Below are 23,782 nucleotides of genomic sequence, written 5' to 3' on the forward strand. Positions count from 1 at the left end.
ACCTCACATTTCCTCTGAGGTCATCATCTCCGTTAGGAAAAAGCCTTGAGGATAAATACTGACTCCCAGCAAAGGGAGACTTTTGTTTGTTTTTCATTTCTCCATACTCTAACAGAGAAGCATTTTTAGTTTTTATTTCAGAAGGCAAGGCTGTTTCATTCAATCAATATTTGATTTCTCCTGGTTATTTTAAATATTATCTTTCTACATTTTAGAATATGATAAAATTATATAATATCAATAACCAGCAGAAAATAATTTTATAACCAGTTAACATAAGGGATGGGGGTTTCTGCTGTGATATCACTGTACTTTTCCTTAGGAATTTTCCACAATTCTAATTCTGTTCTGCCTAATTTCCCCACAACCTAGGAGGCAAAGGTACCACCATCACCAAGTAGAGAGTTCATTCAAAAAAGGAACATTTGGGGGCGGCCCCATGGCCAGGTGGTTAAAGTTCTGTGCACTCCACTTCAGTGGCCCGGGTTCACGGGTCTGGATCCTGGGTGCAGACCTACACCACTTGTCAAGCCATGCTGTGGCAGCGACCCACATGGAAAATACAGGAGGACGGGCACAGATGTTAGCTCAGCGTGAATCTTCCTCAGGAGAAAAAAACCAAATAAATACATAAAAGGAACATTTCCAAATTCTCAACACAGAAGTTGGCTATGTATCCCAGAATGAGAACTACCATCAAACCTTTGATCCCGAGCAATGGAAATGTAGCCCTACTAACAGTGGGAAAGTCAGCATGCCCTCAGGTTCCTTTTCTGACATTCTCTTACTACTGAGAGCGACACTGGGTGCTGATGACAGCCCAGTTGTCTCCTCTTCTCCCCCTCGCTGGCTCGCCCATTGCACGAGGTGGGGGTGGGGGTGGGCTAATGGCACAGGGAGCTAGTGGGTGCATTAATTATAACAGCTGTGGATATTTTACAGCTAAGAAGGGGGATGCCAGACCAGGGATAGCAGGAAGACAGGCTTAGAGGTGAGGCTGAATTTACAGTCACGCGCCGCATAATGACATTTCGGTCAATGATGGACCACATATACAGCGGTGGTCCCATAAGATTAGTACCATATAACCTAGGTGTGCAGTAGGCTATACCATCTAGGTTTGTGTAAGTACACTCTATGATGTTCACACAACGACGAAATCGCCCAATGACACAATTCTCAGAGCATATCTCCATCGTTAAGCGACACATGCCTGTAATACACAGGCAGCCAGCTGGTCCTCCACTCCCCATAGCCTGTCATGCAATTTGTCTTTAATCAGCCCATTTCAACCCTTATGCTAAAAGCCATCTGTGCGGCTTCTTACCTAAGATGTTTCTGAGGGTATCCTGCTGGGCTTAGGAACCGAGGCTTGGGTGGAAGCGGGGGTCTCTTGGGTTTCTGTGGAAGACCTGAGGGCCTCTGCGGTCCCTCACTGCCTCTTCCTCTTTGGGCCCCTAAGGATAACCTCTTGTAGTCTTCCCGAGCTTGTTTAGCCAAGGAGCGTCTCTTCTCATCCGCTGCTTTTGATTTTCGCACTAGAAAAACAAGCAGTTTGGGAAAGGCCCTCGTCAGTCTCTAGAGATGGTTACAAGAACCAGCACTGTGGAGGGGGGACAGAGCAGGCTCTCGGCCCATGCTGTCGCCTGCTGATAATAATGAACAGTCACCATCAGTGCCCATTCCTCAGACAGTTAGGGCCTGCACATCCACCACTGCCCGGCGTTCCCTGCAGATTCCTCTCTCATAAGGGAGTTTGGGGACTTTCTGAGAGGGAATGAAGAGGAGGAGGAAGGGAACAGATAGAAATGGAGAACCACATGTTCGAGAATTTCTTGCAGATGGCAAGACTAAGTGATGAGTCACAGCCTGAAAGAGGATTCCAGGTGGCAGGGGGTCTTTGTATAACTAGAGGTGATGTCACATCCCTCACACACTTGAGTTCAGGATGTCATGTGCCCTGAGTCACTGGCAAAGATTAGGCTGCCAGGAACCCCTCAGTGGCTTGTGGCTGTGGACAGTGAAGGAGCAGCGAGGCTCGCCATGGGCCACACTCAGAGCCCACCATGAGCTGATCCAAGAGTGAATCAGCCTGCCAGGCCAAAAAAATAGTGATTCTTAGCACAGACAATCATAGAACATATCGGTACACATAAAAGTACTCCAAGGCTGCCTTTTAACACTGCTTCATAAAACAGAGGGTTTATTGTTTTGTTTTGTTTTTGTTTTAGCAACAGTGTTAAAGAACTGCAGTGCAGGAGGTAAGAATAATTTCTATTGGGTGTATTTACACTTCAGGCATATCGGTCAAATCCTGTCATGTTTGACTTCAAAGAGATGCCGAAATTGCTCCATTACACTAGGGTTCCCTGCATAGAAGTGATTGGATCTTGCAAATATTTTCATTTCACAAAACTCTCATTTTAATGGTGTTCATTGTAATGGAACTAAAGATCAATTTAGGATTCTCAAAATCCTGCAAACATTGCTACTCCTATTCTCCTCCTCAAGCTGCCTCAAGGATGATTTTTGTCCAAGCCGGATGAAAACCCTAATCCTATTTCAACCCTGAAGTCGCCTGGCCTGGCATCCTTGGGCACGTTCTGCCCTGCCTTCATCTGCACTGACCTCCTCCCCAGGAGGTTTATCTCTGGCGCTGATAACTCAAGAGTCAGGGCTGGGTCAGAGCATGGGAAGGATGCTGAAACATCCAGCCTCTTATTCCTGTGTTCTTCTGATCACAAAGTTAAGATGTGTTCACTGTTTGAAATTTAGAAAAATACAGAATAACAACAAGAAGAATTCGAATAACTAATCTCGAATCCCACTTCCCAAGAAAACTAATGTTAACATGTTAATAACCTTCCAGTTCTTTTCCTTTATATATTTAGACATTTTTAAATAGGGATTTGTTATACTCTTTTATAATGTTTTTTCTTCTCCAAGCTAAAAACATATTCCAAAGTCATAAAACACTCTTCCAAAGCATGTTTTTTCATAGCTATATACCATTCCATCATACAGATACATCATAATTTTGAAGGTACAAAGATGAATTGAGAATCTTTCTGCTACTCAACAAGTGGCTCGTAAGCCTTTGGGTAATAATTTAGTGTTAAAACATCTCTCAACGACTTTAAGTGCTTCCTAGATTAGTTCACTACGTGAACGACTCGCTTTAGAGAGGCGAAGGTGCTCTGGAGGCCTCTGGGTACTCACAGGACGCCTGCCACTCCGAATCTTCTTTCCAGTTCTTATAAATCTGCTTGGTTCTCTCTTCATCTATTTGTTTTATTTCCTCATCTTGTGTTTTCTTCATAGATTCTTTCTTCTGTTTGAAAAAACAGAAACAAACCTCAGTGAGTGACTCGGGCAGTTTTCTGCAAGGAGAAGGGCTCTCGGCACACCCGATTTCTCTTTAACTCCCTGTGGCCCCTGAGGAGGCGTGTGGTGTTGTGGGAAGAGCATGGAGCCAGCAGTACCTGAAGCTGGCTCTACCGCTACCCGGGTGCACAACTCCACAGCTGGCTACTAAACCTCTCTCAGGCTGGTTCCTTCCAAGGAAAATGAGAAAATTAAAAACACTTTGTGGGTTAAATAATAAATGAGGGTTAAATAATTTTTAAAAAGTGCTGAGCACAGTGTATAGCACATAGTAAGAACTCAATAAATATTCATTTTCCTCAGACACAGCACTTATCTGTTTCAACTCAGCCCCCTGAAGTAGTGTGTAAACACTGGTTCCTGACACCAGGGTAAACACCACAGTACCTGTCGGGTTCCACAGAATAACGGCACGTTCCTAGAACAATCTCAGCTGCACGTGCCCCTGAACCACAGGTCTGAAAATGCGGTTCTTACACGTGATTTTAGGGGCTCAAAAAAGTGGCTTAAAATGCATCCTCTTTGAGAAGGGAAAATATAAAATAAGAAACATGAGTCATCGTTTAAAAACGAATTCATTTTTTTGTGTGTGGTAAAATACACATAAGATAAAATTTACCATCTTAACCATTTTTAAGTGTACAGTTCTGTGGCAGTAACTACATTCGAGGGAATTAGTTTTTAACTACAGGGAAACCAAGACACCAAATCACTTAGACCTAAAAAGTTCTTTGTTTATTTGGCCATGGCCTTCTGAGTGCTCGTGAGAAAACTGAATTTACCACTTGGTGAACTAAATAGAGGCCTTGGTTGGCTAAGGAATGAAACAAGCTGGAGCGTCAGAAAAGACTGAGCATGCTTCACTCTGCATCACAAAAATGCCAGGTTTTCTCTTTTGTGTTTTCCTATAGAAGACAGACTTTCTTGCTGTTAAATTATATCACCACAACTAAAATATAAAACTTGTTGCTGTGAAACTTGTTTTTAATCATCGTGGGAAGTCATAAATCACAGTTCACGTAGAAGAAGGTGGTAATTCATAAATTGTACTTTACTTTAGATGCAACTAAACTTTGTGTGTTTACTGTTTTCATCTTTTTTTCTCACATTCTAGAACTGAGCCCCTTTGTTTGCCAATATTATAAAAACCAAAGAACAGCTTTTAGAGTTTCAGATGACTGTTAAAATTTGCCATCCCCTTAGTGAAGCTGTTTACAAGCCTGAAATACATAGAAAATGCTGCTAGTAATTTCTAACCTTAAACAGAAAAAAACTTAAAAGTGGAGTTTTGTTTGTCTTCCACACGCATATTTTAAAATGACTGGAAAAAATATAGTTGTAACATTAAACTACGATATCATGGATATTGTTGCTTAGGAAAAGCAAGAAGTTTACAAAGTGAGTCAGTGTAAGGGAGACTATTAAGTAAATAACAATGCAGGTGGCGCTTTGTTAAGATGATGCTCAAATATGGGAGAGTGCTATATTTAGTACATTCTATTCCTTTTTAATCTGCAGTGTAATTATGGATGGGCACAGTGGGAAAGGAGAAAAAATTAATGAGTTTCACAGAATAATAGCAGATGAGAGCTGGCCCTAATCGTTGTATTTATTCAAAGCAGCTAGAAAATTTTAGAACTTGTCCTGAAGTTTCTCTAAGAATTCCTCCAGAAAATTTACTTTTAGCAAACTCTTTACAAGTTGATCTTTGTTTAGAAAACTGTCATTCCCTCTTTAGAAGTGTTTGCTGGAAGCGTGCAGGTTCAGGAGGGGGACTGTGAGCCAAGCGGGGAAAAGGCTGGAAGTGAAGGCGCCGCAGGGCTGAGGCTGGACACTGGGCCAGACACCCAGGGGATGAGCTGTGGAGACGAGAGGGGCAGTTCGAGCTGTCAAAACGTCTCCTAAAGAAAGCCTCTCGTCCAGGCCTGTTGATGGAAACACTTCCCACCAGTTTCCTCAAAGGCCCGTCACCACTGCCCCCAGAGCAGGACAGCTCTGTTTTATCACCATTGTTCTACAGAGAAGCTTGGTAAGCGATCTCTCATTCATTCTCCTGAATTCTGATATAATTTCTTAAGTTGGAGAAGGAATGAAATGGTACACGGCCCAGGGCATTCTCGTGAGAGGGAGTGAAAACGGTAGAAGTCTGGCTGTCTCACCTCTACAAATGTTTGAGAACCACCTGCCTAGTCCACCTCTCATTTCAGAGACAGGAGACCACCTCTCTTCTCCTTCTAAACTCACTCTCCAGATGATCTCATGTATCTCCTGGCTTAAAATCACACCTAGATCCCAAATTCCTCACCTGGGTCCACAGGATTCCTCTGCCCTCATCTGCCTTCTCATTCACTGGCTGCTCTGCTGCTTCTCGACCCTGTCAAGTGGGCTTTTGCCTCTGTGCCTCTACACCTGCTGTTCCCTCTGCCTGCAACACACTCTCGCCCAGCCGTCCACACGCTCCTGCCCTCATTCTTTTGGGTCTACTCCAGTATCGCCTTCTCTGACTACCTGTCCGAGAAGCCAGTTCCCAGCCTCCAGCATTCCTCAGCTCCCTTATCCTGCATTATTTTCCTCCATAGCACTTATAACAATTCATAAAAACGGTTATCATCTGTCTCCCCATCTGGAACACAAGCTTCCTGAGGACAGGGACTTCGTCTGTCCTGTTCACTGTGTCCCCAATGCCCATAACAGTGCCCAGCACGTAGGAGAAACAATACAAGTTGGCTGAATGAACACACACATCCTTCCTCTTTCTCATCTGTCCTCATTTAAAACGATGTAATGGGGCCGGCCCCGTGGCTTAGCGGTTAAGTGCGCGCGCTCCATGGCTGGCGACCCGGGTTGGGATCCCAGGCACGCACCGACGCACCGCTCCTCTGGCCATGCTGAGGCAGTGTCCCACACACAGCAACTGGAAGGACGTGCAACTATGACATACAACTATTACTGAGGCTTTGGGGGGGAAAAAAAGGAGGAGGATTGGCAATAGATGTTAGCTTAGAGCCGGTCTTCCTCAGCAAAAAGAGGATTAGCATGGACGTTAGCTCAGGGCTGATCTTCCTCACAAAAACAAAACAAAACAAAACAAAAAAAAACCCGATATAATGTAATCCAGGCAGTCTTACTGAAAATCTCCTTTAGCTGCTCCATTGCTGCTATTTTAGAAAGAGGTACGTATTATGTCAGCAGTTCGCACACCAGGACTATAGCTCCAAAAATTCACCACAATTTCTTTAAGTCTCAAACATGCGAACTATCCTGTTCGTGCGAGTCCCTATAGAGGAGTCAGGGAGCTGTTCGCACAGTCCACAGGAACGCAGGCCTTGGGGCCGACCTCTACCACAGCCCCGATCTCAGGCCTGTGGTCACTCAGAAACATTTTTTTACAGTCTCGTATCTTACACCTACTTTTTCAGACTTTCTGAGGGTCAAATCCTACTACAGTTTCCAAGCACCAGTCTATGCCTCATTTATCGTGAGCAACGTATGGTAAGTCTAGATGATGGAGGAAGCGGACTGGGCCTGTAGGGAGAATCTCACATCTGGATGGACGTGAGGGAGATCTGGGTGCCCAAAGGAGCTCCTGCACAGTGGACACGGATGGCACAAGAGGCTGCTCATCGTAAAGGGACAGGCTCACAGAAAGAATGGACGCACAAGGAACTTTATCTGAATTCACTATTTCTGCCAAGTTTAATGCGTCATTTGTCACTCTGAAATCAGTCTTCCCTCCGTGTCCGCAGCAGCCCCAGATACTGTCTCTGTTTCAGATCTTCCGTGAGTTGTGTTGCAGATATGTGTTGGCGTCTGTTCCTTCCATGACACTCAAGACTTTTCCAACTCCAGATAAACAGGTAAAGATGAATGGCTATGTTCACAAGCTTTTAACAACAGATTTCACATTCTGCTGCTTAATTTCATTTCTGTGTGAGACTAATATACCAATTTGTGAAACATTAGTAGAAATGGCTATGCATTTAGCCCCCTGAAGACAGAATTAAGTCTTTTCCCTGGTGAAATCCATATGCCTTCATACGATTGATAGAATCTGCCAACATTTGTTGAATATTTCTTGAGGAACTGGGGGGTGACTAAAAATTAAATGAAATACATTTTTATACCATTTAGAGCTGCAAGGCAATTTCAGAAGATAATCTGTAAATGTGTCCCTTGTTTCCACATTCCCTAATGCTGCCCCACCCTCACAACTGGATCCACCAGCACCTGAGTTCCTGGGCCAGTCCTGACCGGGGCAGCAGGTACGGGAAGCCTCAGCCTCCCACTCGGCAGGGCTTAGAAATGAATTCCTGCCCAAGAGCCCGGAGCTCATGGTTTGCTCATGACGAGCAGGTCTCTTTCTTGCTCCCAGCTTGCCCTGGGCCCCTGGGGTGACTTCTAGACATCAACATTACTCCATAATTTAAACTCTCTTCCTCCTCTCTAATCCCTGCTCTTCCCATCCCGTTTTAGGTCAGACCAGAAGAATACTTAGTTTCTGGCATATAACTGCGTTCTGCTTGCCCCCTGTCCAGCACTGGAGGCAGGCCTGGAGTACAGTTAGGTGCCTGGGAGCCCCGCCCACTTTCCCTGCCTGACACCCCCTGTCCCCCCAGCCCTGTCACCCAGCCCAGCATCTAGGTTTCTGTTGCTCTAGATGGGTTTCCCAGGAGGCAACTCCTGCCAGTGGGGTTCCCAGATCCACTGCCTGATGCATGGTGTCATTCCTGCCTACCACGTGCCAACCCCTCTGGCACTGTGACTGAGCTGGCACATCACACCAGGCGCCTCTTAAGACCAGGTCCATTACACAGGTCCCTGTCACCTTGTCCCCGGCCTGAGTGCAGAGTCTGGGCCAAGTCCCAGCATGGGTCGCCACGTGCCCTGGATGGCCCGAAAAGCCACCCACAACCCACATTGTCATGACTTACGTGCCTTGTGCCTGAGGACTCATTCCTGAATTTTGGCATGGCTTAGAAATTGGCTGCAAATTTTCAGCAAAACTTTTAGGGTCAGTACTACGCCATGTAATAAACCAGGATGGTTACCTCAATTTTGCCCTTTTTTTCACAGTAGCTGGGCATGTGGCTCCAGGCTACATTGCATCTCCCAGGTGTGCCCATGTGAATACTTGAGCTCCAGTATAATGTAGGTGATAACTGGTATTGCTATCCAGCCCTTAAAACCTCCTTCACACGTGCCTCCAGGCCACTTCCCCCTTCCTTTGGGCTGGAATGGTGACAGCAGTCATGCTACTACTAAAGACAGCTGAGCCACCAAAGGCCCGAGTCCCTGAATGACTGCATGGACCAGAGCACCCATCCTGGATGTTATAAGGGAGAAAGATGAACTTCTATTGTATTTTGACCATTGCCTTTTTGGTCTACGGTCACATATCACTTAACAACGGGGATACATTCTGAGAATGCGTCGTTAGGCAATTTTGTCCTTGTGTGAACATCACAGAGTGTACTTACACAAACCTAGATAGTGTAGCCTACTACACACCTACGCTACATAGTATAGCCTATTGCTCCTAGGCTCCAACCTGTATAGCATGTTACTGTACTGAATACTGTAGGTAATTGTAACACAATGGTAAGTATTTGTGTATCTAAACATGTCTAAACATAGAAAACATGCAGTAGAAATACAGTGTTAAAGATGAAAAATGGCACACCTGTATAGGGCACTCACCATGACTGGAGCTCGCAGGACTGGAAGTTGCTCTGGTGAGTCAGTGAGTGAGTGGTGAGTGATGTGAAGACCTAGCACATCACTGTACACTACTGTAGACTTTATATCACTGGACACTGAGGCTACACTAAATTTATTAAAAAATTTTTCTTCAATAATAAATTAACCTTAACTAGGGGCTGGCCCAGTGGTGCAGCGATTAAGGGCACGTGCTCCGCTGCGGCAGCCCGGGGTTCGGATCCCGGGTGCGCACCGACGCACCGCTTGTCCAGGCATGCTGTGGCAGCGTCCTACATAAAGTAGAGGAAGATGGGCACAGATGTTAGCCCAGGGCCAGTCTTCCTCAGCAAAAAAAAAAAAAAAAAAAAAAAAGAGGAGGACTGGTGGATGTTACCTCAGGGCTGATCTTCCTCAAAAAAAAAATTAATTACTGTAACTTTTTTATTTTAGACACTTTTTAAACTTTTTGACTCTTGTGATAACACTTAGCTTAAAACACCAACACATTGTATAGCTGTACAAAAATCTTTTCTTTCTTCATATCCTTATTCTATAAGCTTTTCTCTATTTTTTAAAATTTTTAATTTTTCTTTTTTACTTTTTAAGCTTTTCATTAAAAACTAAGACACAAACACACACACTAGCCCAGGCCTACACAGGGTCAGGATCGTCAGTATCACTGTCTTCTATCTTCATATCTCATCCCACTGGAAGGTCTTCAGGGGCAATAACACGCATGGAGCTGTCATCTCCTATGATAACAAGGCCTTCTTCTGGAACGCCTCCTGAAGGACCTGCCTGAGGCTCTCCTTGACGAGGTGTCACTCTTTTCAGAAATATGTCCACGGTAGTTTGTTTGGTCTGTTTCTTTTGTCATCACAGATTTGCTTGTAAGCAGATAATGTACCGTGAACCTTCCTCTCTATTAATGAAAACCTTTTGGTGTTGGGGTCCATGTTTTCAAAACTTTTTAAGGAGCTTGTTGAGGTCTGCAAAAGCTTCTGCTAAACCCTTCACTGTGAATTTTCTTGGGGGTTCTTCTTTTCCTTCTCCTACAGTTTCCTTCTCTCTTGCCTCAGCTGTGCATTCCTGCTCCAGTTCCAACAGCTCCTCGTAAGTCAATTCCTCAGGAAGCACCTCTAGGAGCTCCTCAACGTCATCCTCATCTACCCCCAGGTAAAGTTGTTTACCACCTCAACCACAGCCTTGTTGATTTTTGCCACCTCCTCATCCTTGGCAAATCCTTTGAAGTCATAGGTGAACTTCTTGAGTGTCTTCTTCCAGATGCCATTCATACACTCCTTGGTGACATCACCCCAAGCCCAAGCAAAGTTCTTAATGCAGTCATAGATGTTGTAATCCTTCCAGAATTGCTTCAGTGTCTTCCTCAGTTGCAGCAATAGCCTGGGCAAAGGTCCTCCTCAGGTAGTAGGCCTTAAAAGCAGCCATAACTCTTTGATCCATTGGTTGGATCAAAGAAGTGGTGTTTGAAGGGAGAAACACCACTTTGATATTGGGATGAAGATCACCAATAAAAGAAGGATGTCCAGGAGCATTATCAACAATAAGCAAAATCTTGAAAGGTATGTTATTCTCTAAACAGTACTTCTCCAGGTTGCTGGCAGAGCAATTCAGGAGGGCGTCTTGGAAGAGGAGCTGGGTCATCCATGACTTCTTATTGCTCCTGTAGTACAGTGGCAGTGTGTGCTTACTGATATGCTTGAGGCCCTGGGGTCTCACTGTGCCAGATCACAAAGGGTTTCAATTTGTAGCCTGCAACACTGCCCCCAAGCAGGACTGTTATCCTGTCCTTAAAAGCCTTGAAACCTGGCATTGACTTGATATCTTTATGGATGAAAGTCCTTTCAGGCATCCGTTTCAACGGATGAATAACAATTCTTGAACTGTTTAAACTACCCAGAGCTAGCAGTAAATTCAACATTGTAGTTGGGTCCAGCCTTTTCTTTCAACATTGCAAACAAACTTTTGCTTTGGCTATGATTGCCATGGTGCTGAGAGGCATATGCTTCTGTGTCTGGTCTTCAATCCAGGTCATTAGAAGTTTCTCCATGTCTAATATGGGCCCTTGTTAGTCTTGTGGCCTTCAATGAAGCAGATCCTTCAACAGCTTCTGTCGCTTTGTTCTTGTCCTTCAAGATCATAGCTGTGGTGGAATGGGACATCCCTGACTGGTGAGGAATAACTAACACTGATTTCCACCTTCATAGTCCTTAATCACTTTTAATTTTGTTTCCAGATCAATCACTCGATATGGCCTCTTACTGGCAACATTAGCAGTGGATTTTGTACAATAAGGGGCCATGATGAACAAAACAACGTGAGATTAAATCAAGCACAAGAGAAAATGATGCAATGAAGAGATGCGATAAACACAAGATGTGTATGAGGCTGCTGCCAGCATGACACGGCATACTGTTTTACAGTAAACTTTTTTGAAAGTTTTTGAAAGAATACACACTAAAATAACAGTAAAAAGTATAGTAAATACATAAACCAGTAACAGAGTCATTTATCATCATTAGCAAGTATCATGTAGTGTACATAATTGTATGTGCTATACTTTTACATGATGGCAGCACAGTAGGTTTGTTTACACAAGCATCACTACAAACTCATGAGTAATGTGTTGCATTATGATGTTATGATGGTTACGACGGCACTAGGCAATAAGAATTTTTCAGCTCCATTATAATCTTATGGGACCACCATCGTATTTGCAGTCCATCATTGACCGAAACGTCATTATGCAGCGCATGACTGTATTCCAAAAGTTTTGTCTATCTCAGCTAATAAAACTTGGCCACACTTCAAGCTCTCTGCCAAGATTTTTTACTAATCATGGGGAGTGCTATTAACTCTAAGTCCACTAATGGTTACTAGTCACTGAAGGCCTATTATGACCAGGCACAGTGTTAGTGACCGAGTATTATTTTTACTCCTTGCAACATCTCTGAGAGATAGGCAACATAATGCCCAATTTTCAGATGAAGAAAGTGAATTTCAGAGGCACTGTGTAGCTTACACCCAGCTGGCTTGTGCTCAAGTTTATGCTGTCTCCACTATGGCAACATTGTAACAATAGGGAAAGGAGTTGTAGGTCAACAGATTTCTTATGCTTATTACTTGGCAAAGTAATGAATCCTGTAGGTTTCACAATTGCTACTTACCATACTCTGCTCATTTTTTAAATTTTAATATAAAAGGATATGTAGCTGCTCTGAATCTAAAAGAGAATAGTATGGTAACCAGGTCCTCTATTTACGTTAGAACTGTTCCAACAGGTTTTGCGTACGTCTGTCTGTTCAAAAGTCCAAGATGACTTTGAAGGGCTCAGGCTTGCAGACTCTGAATACATTTCCACTATTAGCAATGTAAGCTTTAAAACCAGGCTCACTCTCCTTTCCTCACTGATAGAAGATCTGTGGGGCATCATTTTGCACGAAGGATCAGTTTCTTCTATGTTGAAAATTAGGAGGCAGGGAACCATCCTCCCAGATACCTCCTCAGGCACTGCAGATAATGCTCTAGAGACACCCACCCCTTCCCAGCCTCTCCGCCCGCCTGTCTCAGCAGGACCTGGACCTGTGCAGCCAGAGGGCTTTGAGAGGGATTTGTCAGCAGCACCTGCACCATGCTCAGCCTCTAAGCTCCTGAGCAAACTGTTAGTTGTTTCCTCCATTAGCACCTGAATTAATAGGCATCTGACACTGCTCTGCCAACCCACAGATTCCAAAGTGTCGTCTACTTTGTCAAATGTTTTTCCCCCATCACTTGCCTATTACTGTCAACTGCATGGGTACAACACTTGAAACATAGTGCATGAGTTATTCTTTGTCCCTTAGAATTATTCCTTCAGCTGAAGTATTCATCTCATACACACATACAACACTGCTTTCTCACCACTTGCTTTTTTTATCTTAATTTTTTTTCTATCATTGTCATATGCTTTTTCTTACTAGTACTTTCAACATGCTCACTGCTTTTTCACTTATCAGATATGATGGGGTTATTAATATTCTTGAAATAACTCAAAACCAACCACTGACACGTGAACCAGACAATGAAAAGGACATGAGGCCGGGGACCAAAGGGACCACTGTGACCATCAGCACCATCAATGGGTGTCAGTCAGAGCTGTCATCCTTTCTTTGAAGTTTTAGGTTTTGTTTTTAGTATAGCAAAGCTCACAAGTTGGTCTTAAGTGGAAGAGTTAGCATAAATAATTGATTAGTTTAACAACCACCCCAAAGATCAATACTTCTATTCAAGTACTTCTATATGTCTAAAACATATTGTAAACTCTAAAACCATTAACACATACTAAGAACCACATTTATAAAAATTCTAATTTTCAAGGTGAACCAAGATTTGCCATTATTCCGGAGTGTTAAAATAACATGAAGAACTTAATTAAGACTTGTATAAAGCAGGCTCATTCAGATACACTTACATGTTCTACAAATGCATGAAATACACAACGTACAAGGTAACAGAATGAAAATAGTGTGATCCAAAGAGATTTCCTTTATCAAAACACAGGCAGATTAGTGGCTCAAAAGTGATCATTCATGACACCAATACCAGAGGGAGATGACCTAAGGAACACTGTTGCCACTCGGAGCATCCCAGAGTGAGGAGGAAGAGCTTCCTGGAGAGGATACCACGCCCTCTCTGAACACAGTGCTGTGTTCCAGGGAACGCACTCTCTAGTTATTCCTAAGTGTGACACAAGAAAGGGAGGGAAACTACCCACCTACCTGCACAATTTTTGCTTACAAAGCACTTTCAAGTCCAACACATCATTTACCTTCTTATCAACCCCATAAGGGTGCCAAAGCAGCTACCACCTGTTCACCAAAGAGGTAAAGTGACCTGTTAATAGGCGGGAAAGCAGGGACTGAAACCCACGTCCTCTCTGTTTCTACAGCTTGCTCTTTCTGTGGGGGCCCAGAGAGAACACACGTCTGCTCTCACGCGTGGAAGACATGCAGGCACCTCCCACCTGCTACCTTGCAGAGACTTCTGCTGCAACGTTACGGGCAGAGTAAAAGCAATCTTATCTGCTTCATATTTACTCTATTTAAAAATACAAACTGCCTCGAAATATTTATTGACCAAAACAATAAAGCCAGTCACATGAATGTTTTGGTTTCCCAGAGCATATAAAAATTATGTTTATACTATATTGTAGTCTATTAAGTGTGCGACAGCATTATGTCTAAAAAAACAGTGTACATACGTCAATAATAAAAAAATGCTAACCATCATCTGAGCCTTCAGTGACCTGTAATCTTTTTGCTGGTGGAGGGTCTTGCCTTGATGTTGATGGCTGCTGACTGATCAGGGTGGTGGCTGCTGAAGGCAGGGGGGGCCGTGGCAATTGCTTAAAATGAGACAACAATGAGGTTTGCCTCATCGACTGACTCTTCCTTTCACGAATGATTTCTCTGTAGCATGGGATGCTGTCTGGTAGCGTTTTACTGACAGAACTTCTTTCAAAACTGGAGTCAGTTTTCTCAAACCCTGCCACTGCTTTATCCACTAAGGTTATGTCATATTCTAAATCCTTTGTTGTCATTTCAACAGTCTTCACAGCAGCTTCACCAGGAGCAGCTTCCATCTCAAGAAACCACTTTCTTTGCTGAAACCACTTCCTTTGCTCATCCATAAGAAGCAATTCCTCATCTGTTAAAGATTCATCATGAGATTGCAGCAGTTCAGTCACATCTTCAGGCTCCACGTCTAATTCTAGTTCTCTCGCTGTCTCCACCACATCTGCAGTTACTCCCTCCACTGAAGTCCTGAACCCCTCAAAGTCATCCATGAGGGCTGGAATCAACTTCTGCCAAACTCCTGTTATTGCTGATATTTTGACTTCTTTCCACGAATCACGAATGTTCTTAACAGCATCTAGAATGGAGAATCCTTTCCAGATTTTTTCGGATGTTGTCTTAGCAGGTATGAAAACAACATTAATCTCACTGTATATCTGCATCAGAGCTCCGGGTGACCAGGTGCATTGTCAATGAGCAGTAATATTTTGAAAGGTATCTTTTTCTGAGCAGTAGGTCTCAACAGTGGGCTTAAAATATTCAGTAAACCACGTTATAAACAGATGTGCTGTCCCCCAGGCTTTGTTATTCCATTTACAGAGCACAGGCAGAGTAGATTTAGCATAATTTTAAGGGCCCTAGGATCTTCAGAATGGTAAATGAGCACTGGCTTCAACTTAAAGTCACCAACTGCATTAGCCCCTAAGGAGAGAGTCAGCCTGTCCTTTGAAGCTTTGAAGCCAGACATGGACTTCTCTCTAGCTACGAAAGTCCTAGATGGCATCTTCTTCCAATAGAAGGCTGTTTTGCCCACATTGAAAATCTGTTGTTTAGTGTAGCCACCTTCATTAATTATCTTAGTTAGATCTGGATACCATGTGCAGCGTCCACATCAGCACTTGCTGCTTCACCTCGCCTTTTTATGTTATGGAGACGGCTTCCTTCCTTAAACCTCATGAACCAGCCTCTGCTAGCTTCAAACTTTTCTTCTGCAGCTTCCTCACCTTTCTCAGCCTTTACAGAATTGAGGAGAGTTAGGGCCCTGCTCTAGATTAGACTTTGGCTTAAGGGAATGTTGTGGCTGATTTGCTCTTCTATCCAGACCACTAAACATTTCTCCACATCAGCAATAAGGCTGTTTCACTTTCTTATCATTCGTGTGTTCCCTGGAGTAGCACTTTTAATTTCCTTCAAGAACTTTTCCTTTGCATTCACAGCTTGGCTACCTGTTTGGCACAGGAGGCCTAGCTTTTGGCCTCTCTTGTCTTTCGACACACCTTCCTCACTAAGCTTAATCATTTCTAGCTTTTGATTAAAGTGAGAGAAGTGAGATTCTTTCACTTGAATACTTAGAGGCCACTGTAGGGTTATAAATTGGCCTAATTTCAATATTGTTGTGTCTCAGGGAATAGGGAGGCCTGAGGAGAGGGAGAGAGGTGGGGAAACAGCCGGTGGGTGGAGCAGTCAGAACACATGCAACATTTATCGATTAAGTTTGCTATCTTATGTGTGCGGAGTTCTTGGTGCCCCAAATCAATTACAATAGTAACATCAGAGATCACTGAGCACAGATCACCATAAAAAACATAATACTAATGAAAACATTTGAAACATTGTGAGAACTACCAAAATGTGACACAGAGACACAAAGTAAGCACATGCTGTTGGAAAAATGGCTCCAACAGACTTGCTCAACATACAGTGGCCAAAAACTTTCAATTTGTGAAAAAGACAGTATCTGTGAAGCACAATAAAGTGAAGCACAATAAAACAAGGTATGCCTGTATGTATGATTACTGTTAAACTCAGAAGTAGGGCAAGTCAAATCTACATAAGCAATTGGGTTACCAAAAGATGCTGCTAGCAATATTGATATTACATGATTCAAATTATATTTCCCCTAGAGACTATGTGTCATATGAGGATTATTCTAATTATATTCACTTTTAAAACTGATTTGAAAAATGGTTCATTCTGGCTTCTAACTTAATATTCACTCTGTTTAAAAGTAGGACTATGTGTAATCAAATGCCAAGCACATTTAATTCCAAATAAACCTCCAAATAAACCAAAATAAATAAACCAAATAAAAGCTCCAATAAACAGAACATTTCTAACACTCAATTTTTATGGTGAAGATGAAAACGATGAATTAATGGGCTAAAATCAAGAGTTTACTTTTGAAAACAAACTACTAGGTTACGTATTTACTCATCCAGCTCTCACACCACTTAAGTCCATGGTATTCCTTACCAGACTGGCGGTCAGAACGATAACCTCCACGAGGCAAAGAGCAGGCCAGCTTATGTACCGACACCGGAGCCTCGGCACACAGAACAGTGGCTGCACCTAGTGAGGCCTCAGGACATACCTGGAGAATGCATGAACACACTCGCCAGTCCTCACGTTCTCACTCATTGAAAGATGTTCAGTCTAGTTTTAATACTAATCAGGATAGACTGGATTCAAATTCTCTGTAAATTGATGGCCTGTAACTCACTCATTTTGCTAACCAGGTCTCTGGAATAATCAGATCATCCTATTCCCAGCCATTTTAAATAAAAAGGGAATTTCACAATGATGACTATACCATTAAGCTTTTGAGCATACTCGGATTTAGCTTTTCTTTCTAAAATAAGAGGAGAGGCAGAATGGAACGGTGCTTTGATAAAGTTACAAAGAATAATAATATAGAGAGAGTGGAGATATTTTCCTAAGGCAAACTAGACTAACAAGATGAAAAACAGGACAACCAATTTTACTGCTGAAAATATGGTCCATGGTCCCTGTGGAGTGATTTTCCTGGAACATGAGTTAGGACAACGGAGACCCTAGGGAATCTTTTCCCCATTTCTCTAACATTGTTCCTAGCAAAATCTATGCACAGAGACTACTGGATATCCTGACTTAACAGAACAGCAGACTCTAACAGGGTGTGTAATTTTACGGCACATCTTTAAATAGTACAATGTCTTTAGTGTCTGAGTTTATTTTGAGCATACTAGAGCACTGAACTGTCACACTGGAGGAACATCTGTCCACTTTCATAGCACCTTCCCTCTACAAGCCCTCAAAGCGCGGTGCAAACAGCAGAACTGGGCAGTAACCTCCTCAGAAAGTGCAATAACGCAGCACTGGTAAAGGCTGTTAGGGGAAAGCACTTCAGACATGAAAGAGTTTCCAAGTCCACTCTTACGTTCTCACCAGGGAGACACCTGACACATGATCCACGAAAAAGAAAAAGACAAGCAAGGGAAATCAAGTAATTGTTAAATATAAAGTGCAAGTATAAAGTAATAAAGAATCATTAAGAAAATATTCAAAGAGTCTTAAAAATATGATTGATTTGGGAAGTCCTGATGCAACAGAAAACAGGAATCTAACCATAAATAATGACAGAAAATCATATTTATACCATACATAATACTTTACAAAAGACTTTTATGTATATTATTTCACTTGATTCTCACATCCCAGCCAGTGGTATGTGGCTACTGTGACGTTCATTTTTAAGATGAGGAAACTGAGCCCCAGAGGTTAAGTGACTGACTCTCCGTGGTGACAGGACCCCCGTCTCCTGAGTCTGTGTTTTTCTTCCCAGCACACGACTTCTAGTGAGTTGGATAAGTGAATTACTGCAAAACGTCACTTGCCATCATGCAAAATTAAACTGCGTTACCAACTGCATAACGTACAACCCTCGAGACTAGAAATATGTTTCTGTTGTAATTTACTTTATATTAAGCTTTTTATATAACATTGTTTTTAGCTTAAATGGCTTTTAAGGCCCCTAGAATTCTGTGATCCCATCTTATATAAAATTTTATTCTACAAAGTACCATGAAATTCTACTACAGTTACATGGAAACTACTTCGGTAATTGTGTAACTCTCTCATTATGGCTCTACTCTTGAATTAATAAGATGAGCACAATTAATTCCTTGTCTATTTTTACCTGGTATACCCAATACTTTATTTCTCACAAAAATAATATTGAAATGCTTCCTTCATGTATACTAGAAAGGAATATATATACATCAAAGGATACAATTACTGGTATGGGGTTATTCCTCTTTTTTCTTCATACCCATATCAGTCCTCAAAATTCTAGCTTGCATTTCAGGAATACATTTTCCCATTCTGTTTACAGCAGGGCTCCTTATTACAAGGTGAACCCGGCTCTCTTTCAGGGATTGGCAATATGGCTGTCTGCAGACAAGGGCCAGGCAACCCCAAGATGGTCCCACCAGGCCTGGCACAGGGCGTCCACGCGGGTGGGGTGCAGACTTCTCCAGCTGCCCGCTCACAAGGCATCAGTACTCACTGCTGATTCAACCACATAAGGAGCTTTTCTCGAATGCTGCTTTCCACACTTTACAGAAAGCTCAAGCCACAAAACCCCCCAAATTTGGTTGCTATGCTGTAGCACCTAGATGAACAAGGGTCCAGAAAAACAATCCAGTGTATTCTTTTCTATTCTTTCAAAGAAGTGGTCTGACCTTAGTATCCTGCTTCTGAATCCCTCCTTTATAGAGGCAAACAACCAAAATCTGGTTTTAGAGGACTGCTGATTTCCGAGCAGACACAAGCTTACCTTTGGTTTGGAAGGGATATATGAAAAAGGAAAGCCTAAGTGGAGTCTTTCACTATGTCTGAAAATCATTTACAGGTTGCTCCTTCACTGCTATGTACTAATGGGAACACAGTGCTATGAGTTAGAATAACACTGAAAAATACAACTGGAAACCACCATAGTTTCAATGTCAAGTTTACAATCAAAATGTACATGTTGGTGGCGTGTTTTTGTTATCAGCCGTTTTGGTGAAATGACAGATTTAAAAGCAGGTATCAGAGCCTTGAGGCAGTGTGGAAAATGTGTGTGTGAGTTGTGTGTGTGCGCACATATGCACGGTAGTGGTGGACAGGCAAGAGGTCTCACCTCTAACTCCATTTGGTTAAGGGAGATATGAAGGGGAAAGATCTTGCTTAAGGCTTTTTAATCTGCTAGTCTCAAGGCCTCTTTTTTTGGGGGAACGTTTGAATCCAGATGTTTGCGTTGTAATTTTTTTAATCTCCTGTTTTTCAGTGTGATCCACTCTTAAGGTCATTTCTGTAGAAATAACTAGTAATTCTCCAGAGATAAAATCTAAAAGTGAGCAGATCTAGTTTTATTCAAAGTCCCCTCTGGGGCAAGGACAGTCAGTCCACTGATTAATGAGTTCCCAATCTACAAATTACATATAAGTAGAGAAACACAAAGAGGCTTATCTTTGAATTAGCACACTCTGCCATTCTCCCACCACACTGAGGACTGTTCTGTTCTCTCCCAGGTTCTCTTGCAAGAGATGGGGGACAAGTGACTGCACCCAGAGGGCTGTCCACACTGGGGTTCCTAAGGATTTCCACTCAGCCACGGGGGACTCCCAGTTCTAAGCCAGACTCCCCCAGGGAGGGTGAGTCTGCTCACACAGTCATTGCATCACTGTCATTTTCTCTGGCTCCTCTTGACTCCCTATCAGACTTGTCTTGGCCTGGGAATGGCATTTGCTTCCCGACCTGCATGTCTCGACCTGGCTGGGTGACAACTAAACCCTGATATACTTACCATCACCTCCAGTTCAGTGACAGGCACCCAGTAACCCTGAGTGTCTGCTGTGATCCACTGAGAACCACACTCTCACTAAATATTAAGCAGAGCATCACTTCTGAGTTTCCCAAAAGCTGCCACCCCTGCCAAAAACAAGGACAGGGCAGGTATTCTGCAGAGGGCAACTGCTTTTCAGAATAAAAACCACACACTCAGCTCCAGTCTAGGCATTACTTCAGCCTCCTCCTCAGACTGCACAAACCACTCAGCCTCCCTTCGCCTCCACCTCTTCATCAGAAAAACGGAAGGGACCAAGGCTGGGCTCGTGATAAGACGAGCATCTCATAATTAAAGGACTTCAGGGGACAATTCTTGCTGTTTCCATCAGATGATGATGAGCAAGCATCCTCACGTTCATAAGCTTTCTCAGCTTCCCTTGTAAAGAAACAAGGGAAATTTGCTAGTTTAATCCCTGTTTTATAGAGGGAATTGATTTATTACAGGATAATGCCCCAAGTCACAGAGCTGCCTCTAAGGACTGAGACCTCCATTCCCAGACTAGAGGTCTTCTACTGGTTTCAAGGTATCAGGTACTTAATTGGGTAGCCTTACTTTTGGCTATCTATTTGGTAAAATGAAAATTTAAATCAACATAAATATATTCTTTAGAAAAATCTTTTGTAAAGATTATCTGGAGTGTGTAGAAAGATGCTTTGAGACTGGACCCCAAGTTTTCTAAACCCTGAATCAGGGATCAAACAATTCTTCTCAAAACCCCCAGATTTGCTTCTTGTGGCTCTAAGGGCGAAGCAGAATTCTTCACCCTAAGAGTTGTAGCAAATCTTTCATTGTTCTCGAAGAGATCTCCTTGGAAGAAGCCATCTGCTAACAAGGAGATAAAATAATCATTGTTATGCTGGCATAAAATAATCCAAATGCAGACCTATAGATTGGGCTGTTCAGTGTTCTGGTTCCACGAAGGGAAGGGTACAGCTCTCTACATTTTCTGTATGAGAAGATTAGCTGTTTGCCAGGTGGGCCAAGAGATACAGTTTGAGTCTGGGGATGGAAGGCTGTGGTGAACAGCTCAGGACAGGATTGCCAGGGGACTGAGGAAGACATAATTTGTACTTTATTTCCAGAAATGAGTCTGGGTTTCACCTTGACCCTGTGCTACTGCGCTTGGACCTCACACACTTGCCTACTTGCGCTTGAATATGCGAAAGTCCAGACCTTGTGGGGTGGCTTCTCGGCTGAAACCATGTGGAAACCCTGCTTAACAGTCATAGGGAAGAGAGGAAACGTTCCACTTTGGGTTGTGCAGGTGCCCGTGTTATTTAGGATCATGAGTGTTTACAGCTGGAAGGAAACTTACAAGGAATCATCTCAGCAAACAGATTCCACCTCCACAGCTAACTCCCATGACTGAGAACGGCTGGAGGACACCTGTGCACAGGGCGGAGGGCACGCCCTGGCTCAGCAGGAAGGAGTGCTGTCATTGATTAGCAGGAAGGAGTGCTGTCATTGATTAGTGATGTCTGCCCCAGGTGCGGGCGTGGGAATTATCTGCATGTGCTCTGTGGCTACTAAACCTTTTAAAAATATAAACGATACTTTTATCAATTATTTATCCTTTTAGAGATAAGGAAAATGAAGTCCTAGAGACAGAGTCAGAATGAAAACTCAGTTCTTCCGACTACATTTTACCATATTCACTCTCATTATACTACCATAGCTCAAAAACCCACCACAAGTCCACAATCCCTTATCAACAATTCTGAAATCCAAAAGCTCTGAACGTATATAACTCATATTGAGGGGAAAACCTGATTTGAATGAACATGAGGCTATTTACAGTATTTATAGCAACTGATTACAGAGTCCTGCCCCAAACCTTGCTGGGAACATTGTATATTACATAGCACATGCACAGCATTTCTTTTATAAAATCTGAAATCTGAAACATATCTGGCCCAGAGGTTTTGGATAAGAGGTGGCAGGCCTGTACAACTGAGCCCATCACCTACAGAAGTGAGCTTGGCAGAACGGCCCCCCAAATGAACACACCCTAATCCTGGAACTTGTGAATATGTTACGTGACACAGCAAAAGGAACTCTGCAGATGTCCTGTATAATCTGTGCACCTTAAAATAGGGAGACTATCCTGTCAGCGCCATCTAATCACATGAAGCCCTTAAAAGCAGAGGACTTTCTCCAGGTGGAGTCTAAAGTCTAAGCAGGAGAGACACTCAACCGGCTTTTGCTGGAGGGGGGCATGTGGGAAACATGAGAAGCAATGCAGGCAGCCTGCAGGAGCTGACTGCCCCCAGGCTGACAGCCAGGAGGGAAACAGGCCCCTCACGTGGCTCATCTGGCCAATAATCTGGAAAAGCTAGGAAGCGATTCTTTCCCAAAGCTTCCAGATAAGAACCCGTCTCAGTTGACACTGTGATTTCTGCCTTGCGAGACCCTAAACAGAGGACCTAGCCAAGCCATGTCAGAATTCTGACCTAAGGAGCCGAGAGACAACAGATGAGTAGATCTTAAGCCATTAAGTTTACAGTAATTTGCTGTGGCAGCAACAGAAAATGGATACACAGGCCAAGTCTGATTCCTCTTCATAATGTGGCCTCTCAGCCCCTTCTCAAATGAACCTGCCCTGAGTCCTGGCCAAAGCAGTTCATCCCAGTCAGGCTGCTCTCCTCCCCGTGTCCCCACACATGATGCTTGTCACTTTCTTACCACCCATATTTTCCTCACCAGGACTGTAGATTCTTCTTCCCCCCGGCCTCATGCTCACCCCCATCCCTGCCATGCTCAAACCAGCCGAGTGGCCACACCCCACCTGGAACTCCATCATGTCCTGCCTTACTCATGATTTCTAAGCACATCTCTTCTTTCTTCTAACTCCTAAAAGATGAAGACTTTGTTGTGTGCCTACCTTGTGGCTCCATAATACCTATCATTACATGTACTGAACCCTTGGTAAATATTTGCTCAGGGAAGGACTGATTCAACCCAACCAGCCCACTGTGCAAGGCTCTCGCTGTCACACACAGGAGACGAGGCTTTGAGTGTTTCTAGCTAAACTAACCCCTGGGATTTGTACCAGGACTTGCAGTTTTCCAGGCATTTCCAAATAAATTATCTCAGGTAATCTTTACAAACAACCATTAGATAAACAGGGCAGGTATTTTTAATTCCCAGTTTTTATAGACGAGAAAACAGAAGCTCCGAAAGGTTTGCCCACGTGATGACCCTGCCCCCAGACCCCGCGCTTTCACAGCGCAGGGCAGAGACACCGCTTGGGAAACCTGAGAAAGAGTGAGAGCAGCACGGCAGAGCTGCGCACTCCAGGCAGCACCACGACGCGACTCAGACTGTCGCGGGCTTCCAGGCAGTCAGACTTCATCGTGTCTGTTTCTCCACCACCTCCCCACCCCTCCTCTCGCTCTTTCTCCACGTTTTCTTCAAGAAAAAGTTCTTCTATTTAATTTTAAAGCCAACAATGTCTGGGTCTAAAGCACTCCTGCTTTACGGG

At 43.4% G+C, this 23,782-nt stretch overlaps 1 protein-coding gene across 1 annotated transcript in view; it reads right to left on the reverse strand.

The window, feature by feature from the left end:
* Positions 1-23,782, reverse strand: part of SH2D4A (SH2 domain containing 4A) — a 69,301-nt gene that overhangs the window by 22,687 nt on the left and 22,832 nt on the right. The window contains exons 5-6 of the mRNA XM_087418633.1: positions 3,220-3,331; positions 1,328-1,538 (exon numbers count right to left, since the gene is read on the reverse strand). Of these exons, the coding sequence (XP_087274759.1) occupies positions 1,328-1,538; positions 3,220-3,331 (323 nt within the window). The remainder of the gene's footprint in view (positions 1-1,327; positions 1,539-3,219; positions 3,332-23,782) is intronic.

The sequence above is a fragment of the Ceratotherium simum genome, chromosome 28 (genome assembly GCF_057802395.1).
Source record: "Ceratotherium simum simum isolate JZ-2026a chromosome 28, ASM5780239v1, whole genome shotgun sequence".
In the NCBI taxonomy this organism is placed as follows: domain Eukaryota; kingdom Metazoa; phylum Chordata; class Mammalia; order Perissodactyla; family Rhinocerotidae; genus Ceratotherium; species Ceratotherium simum.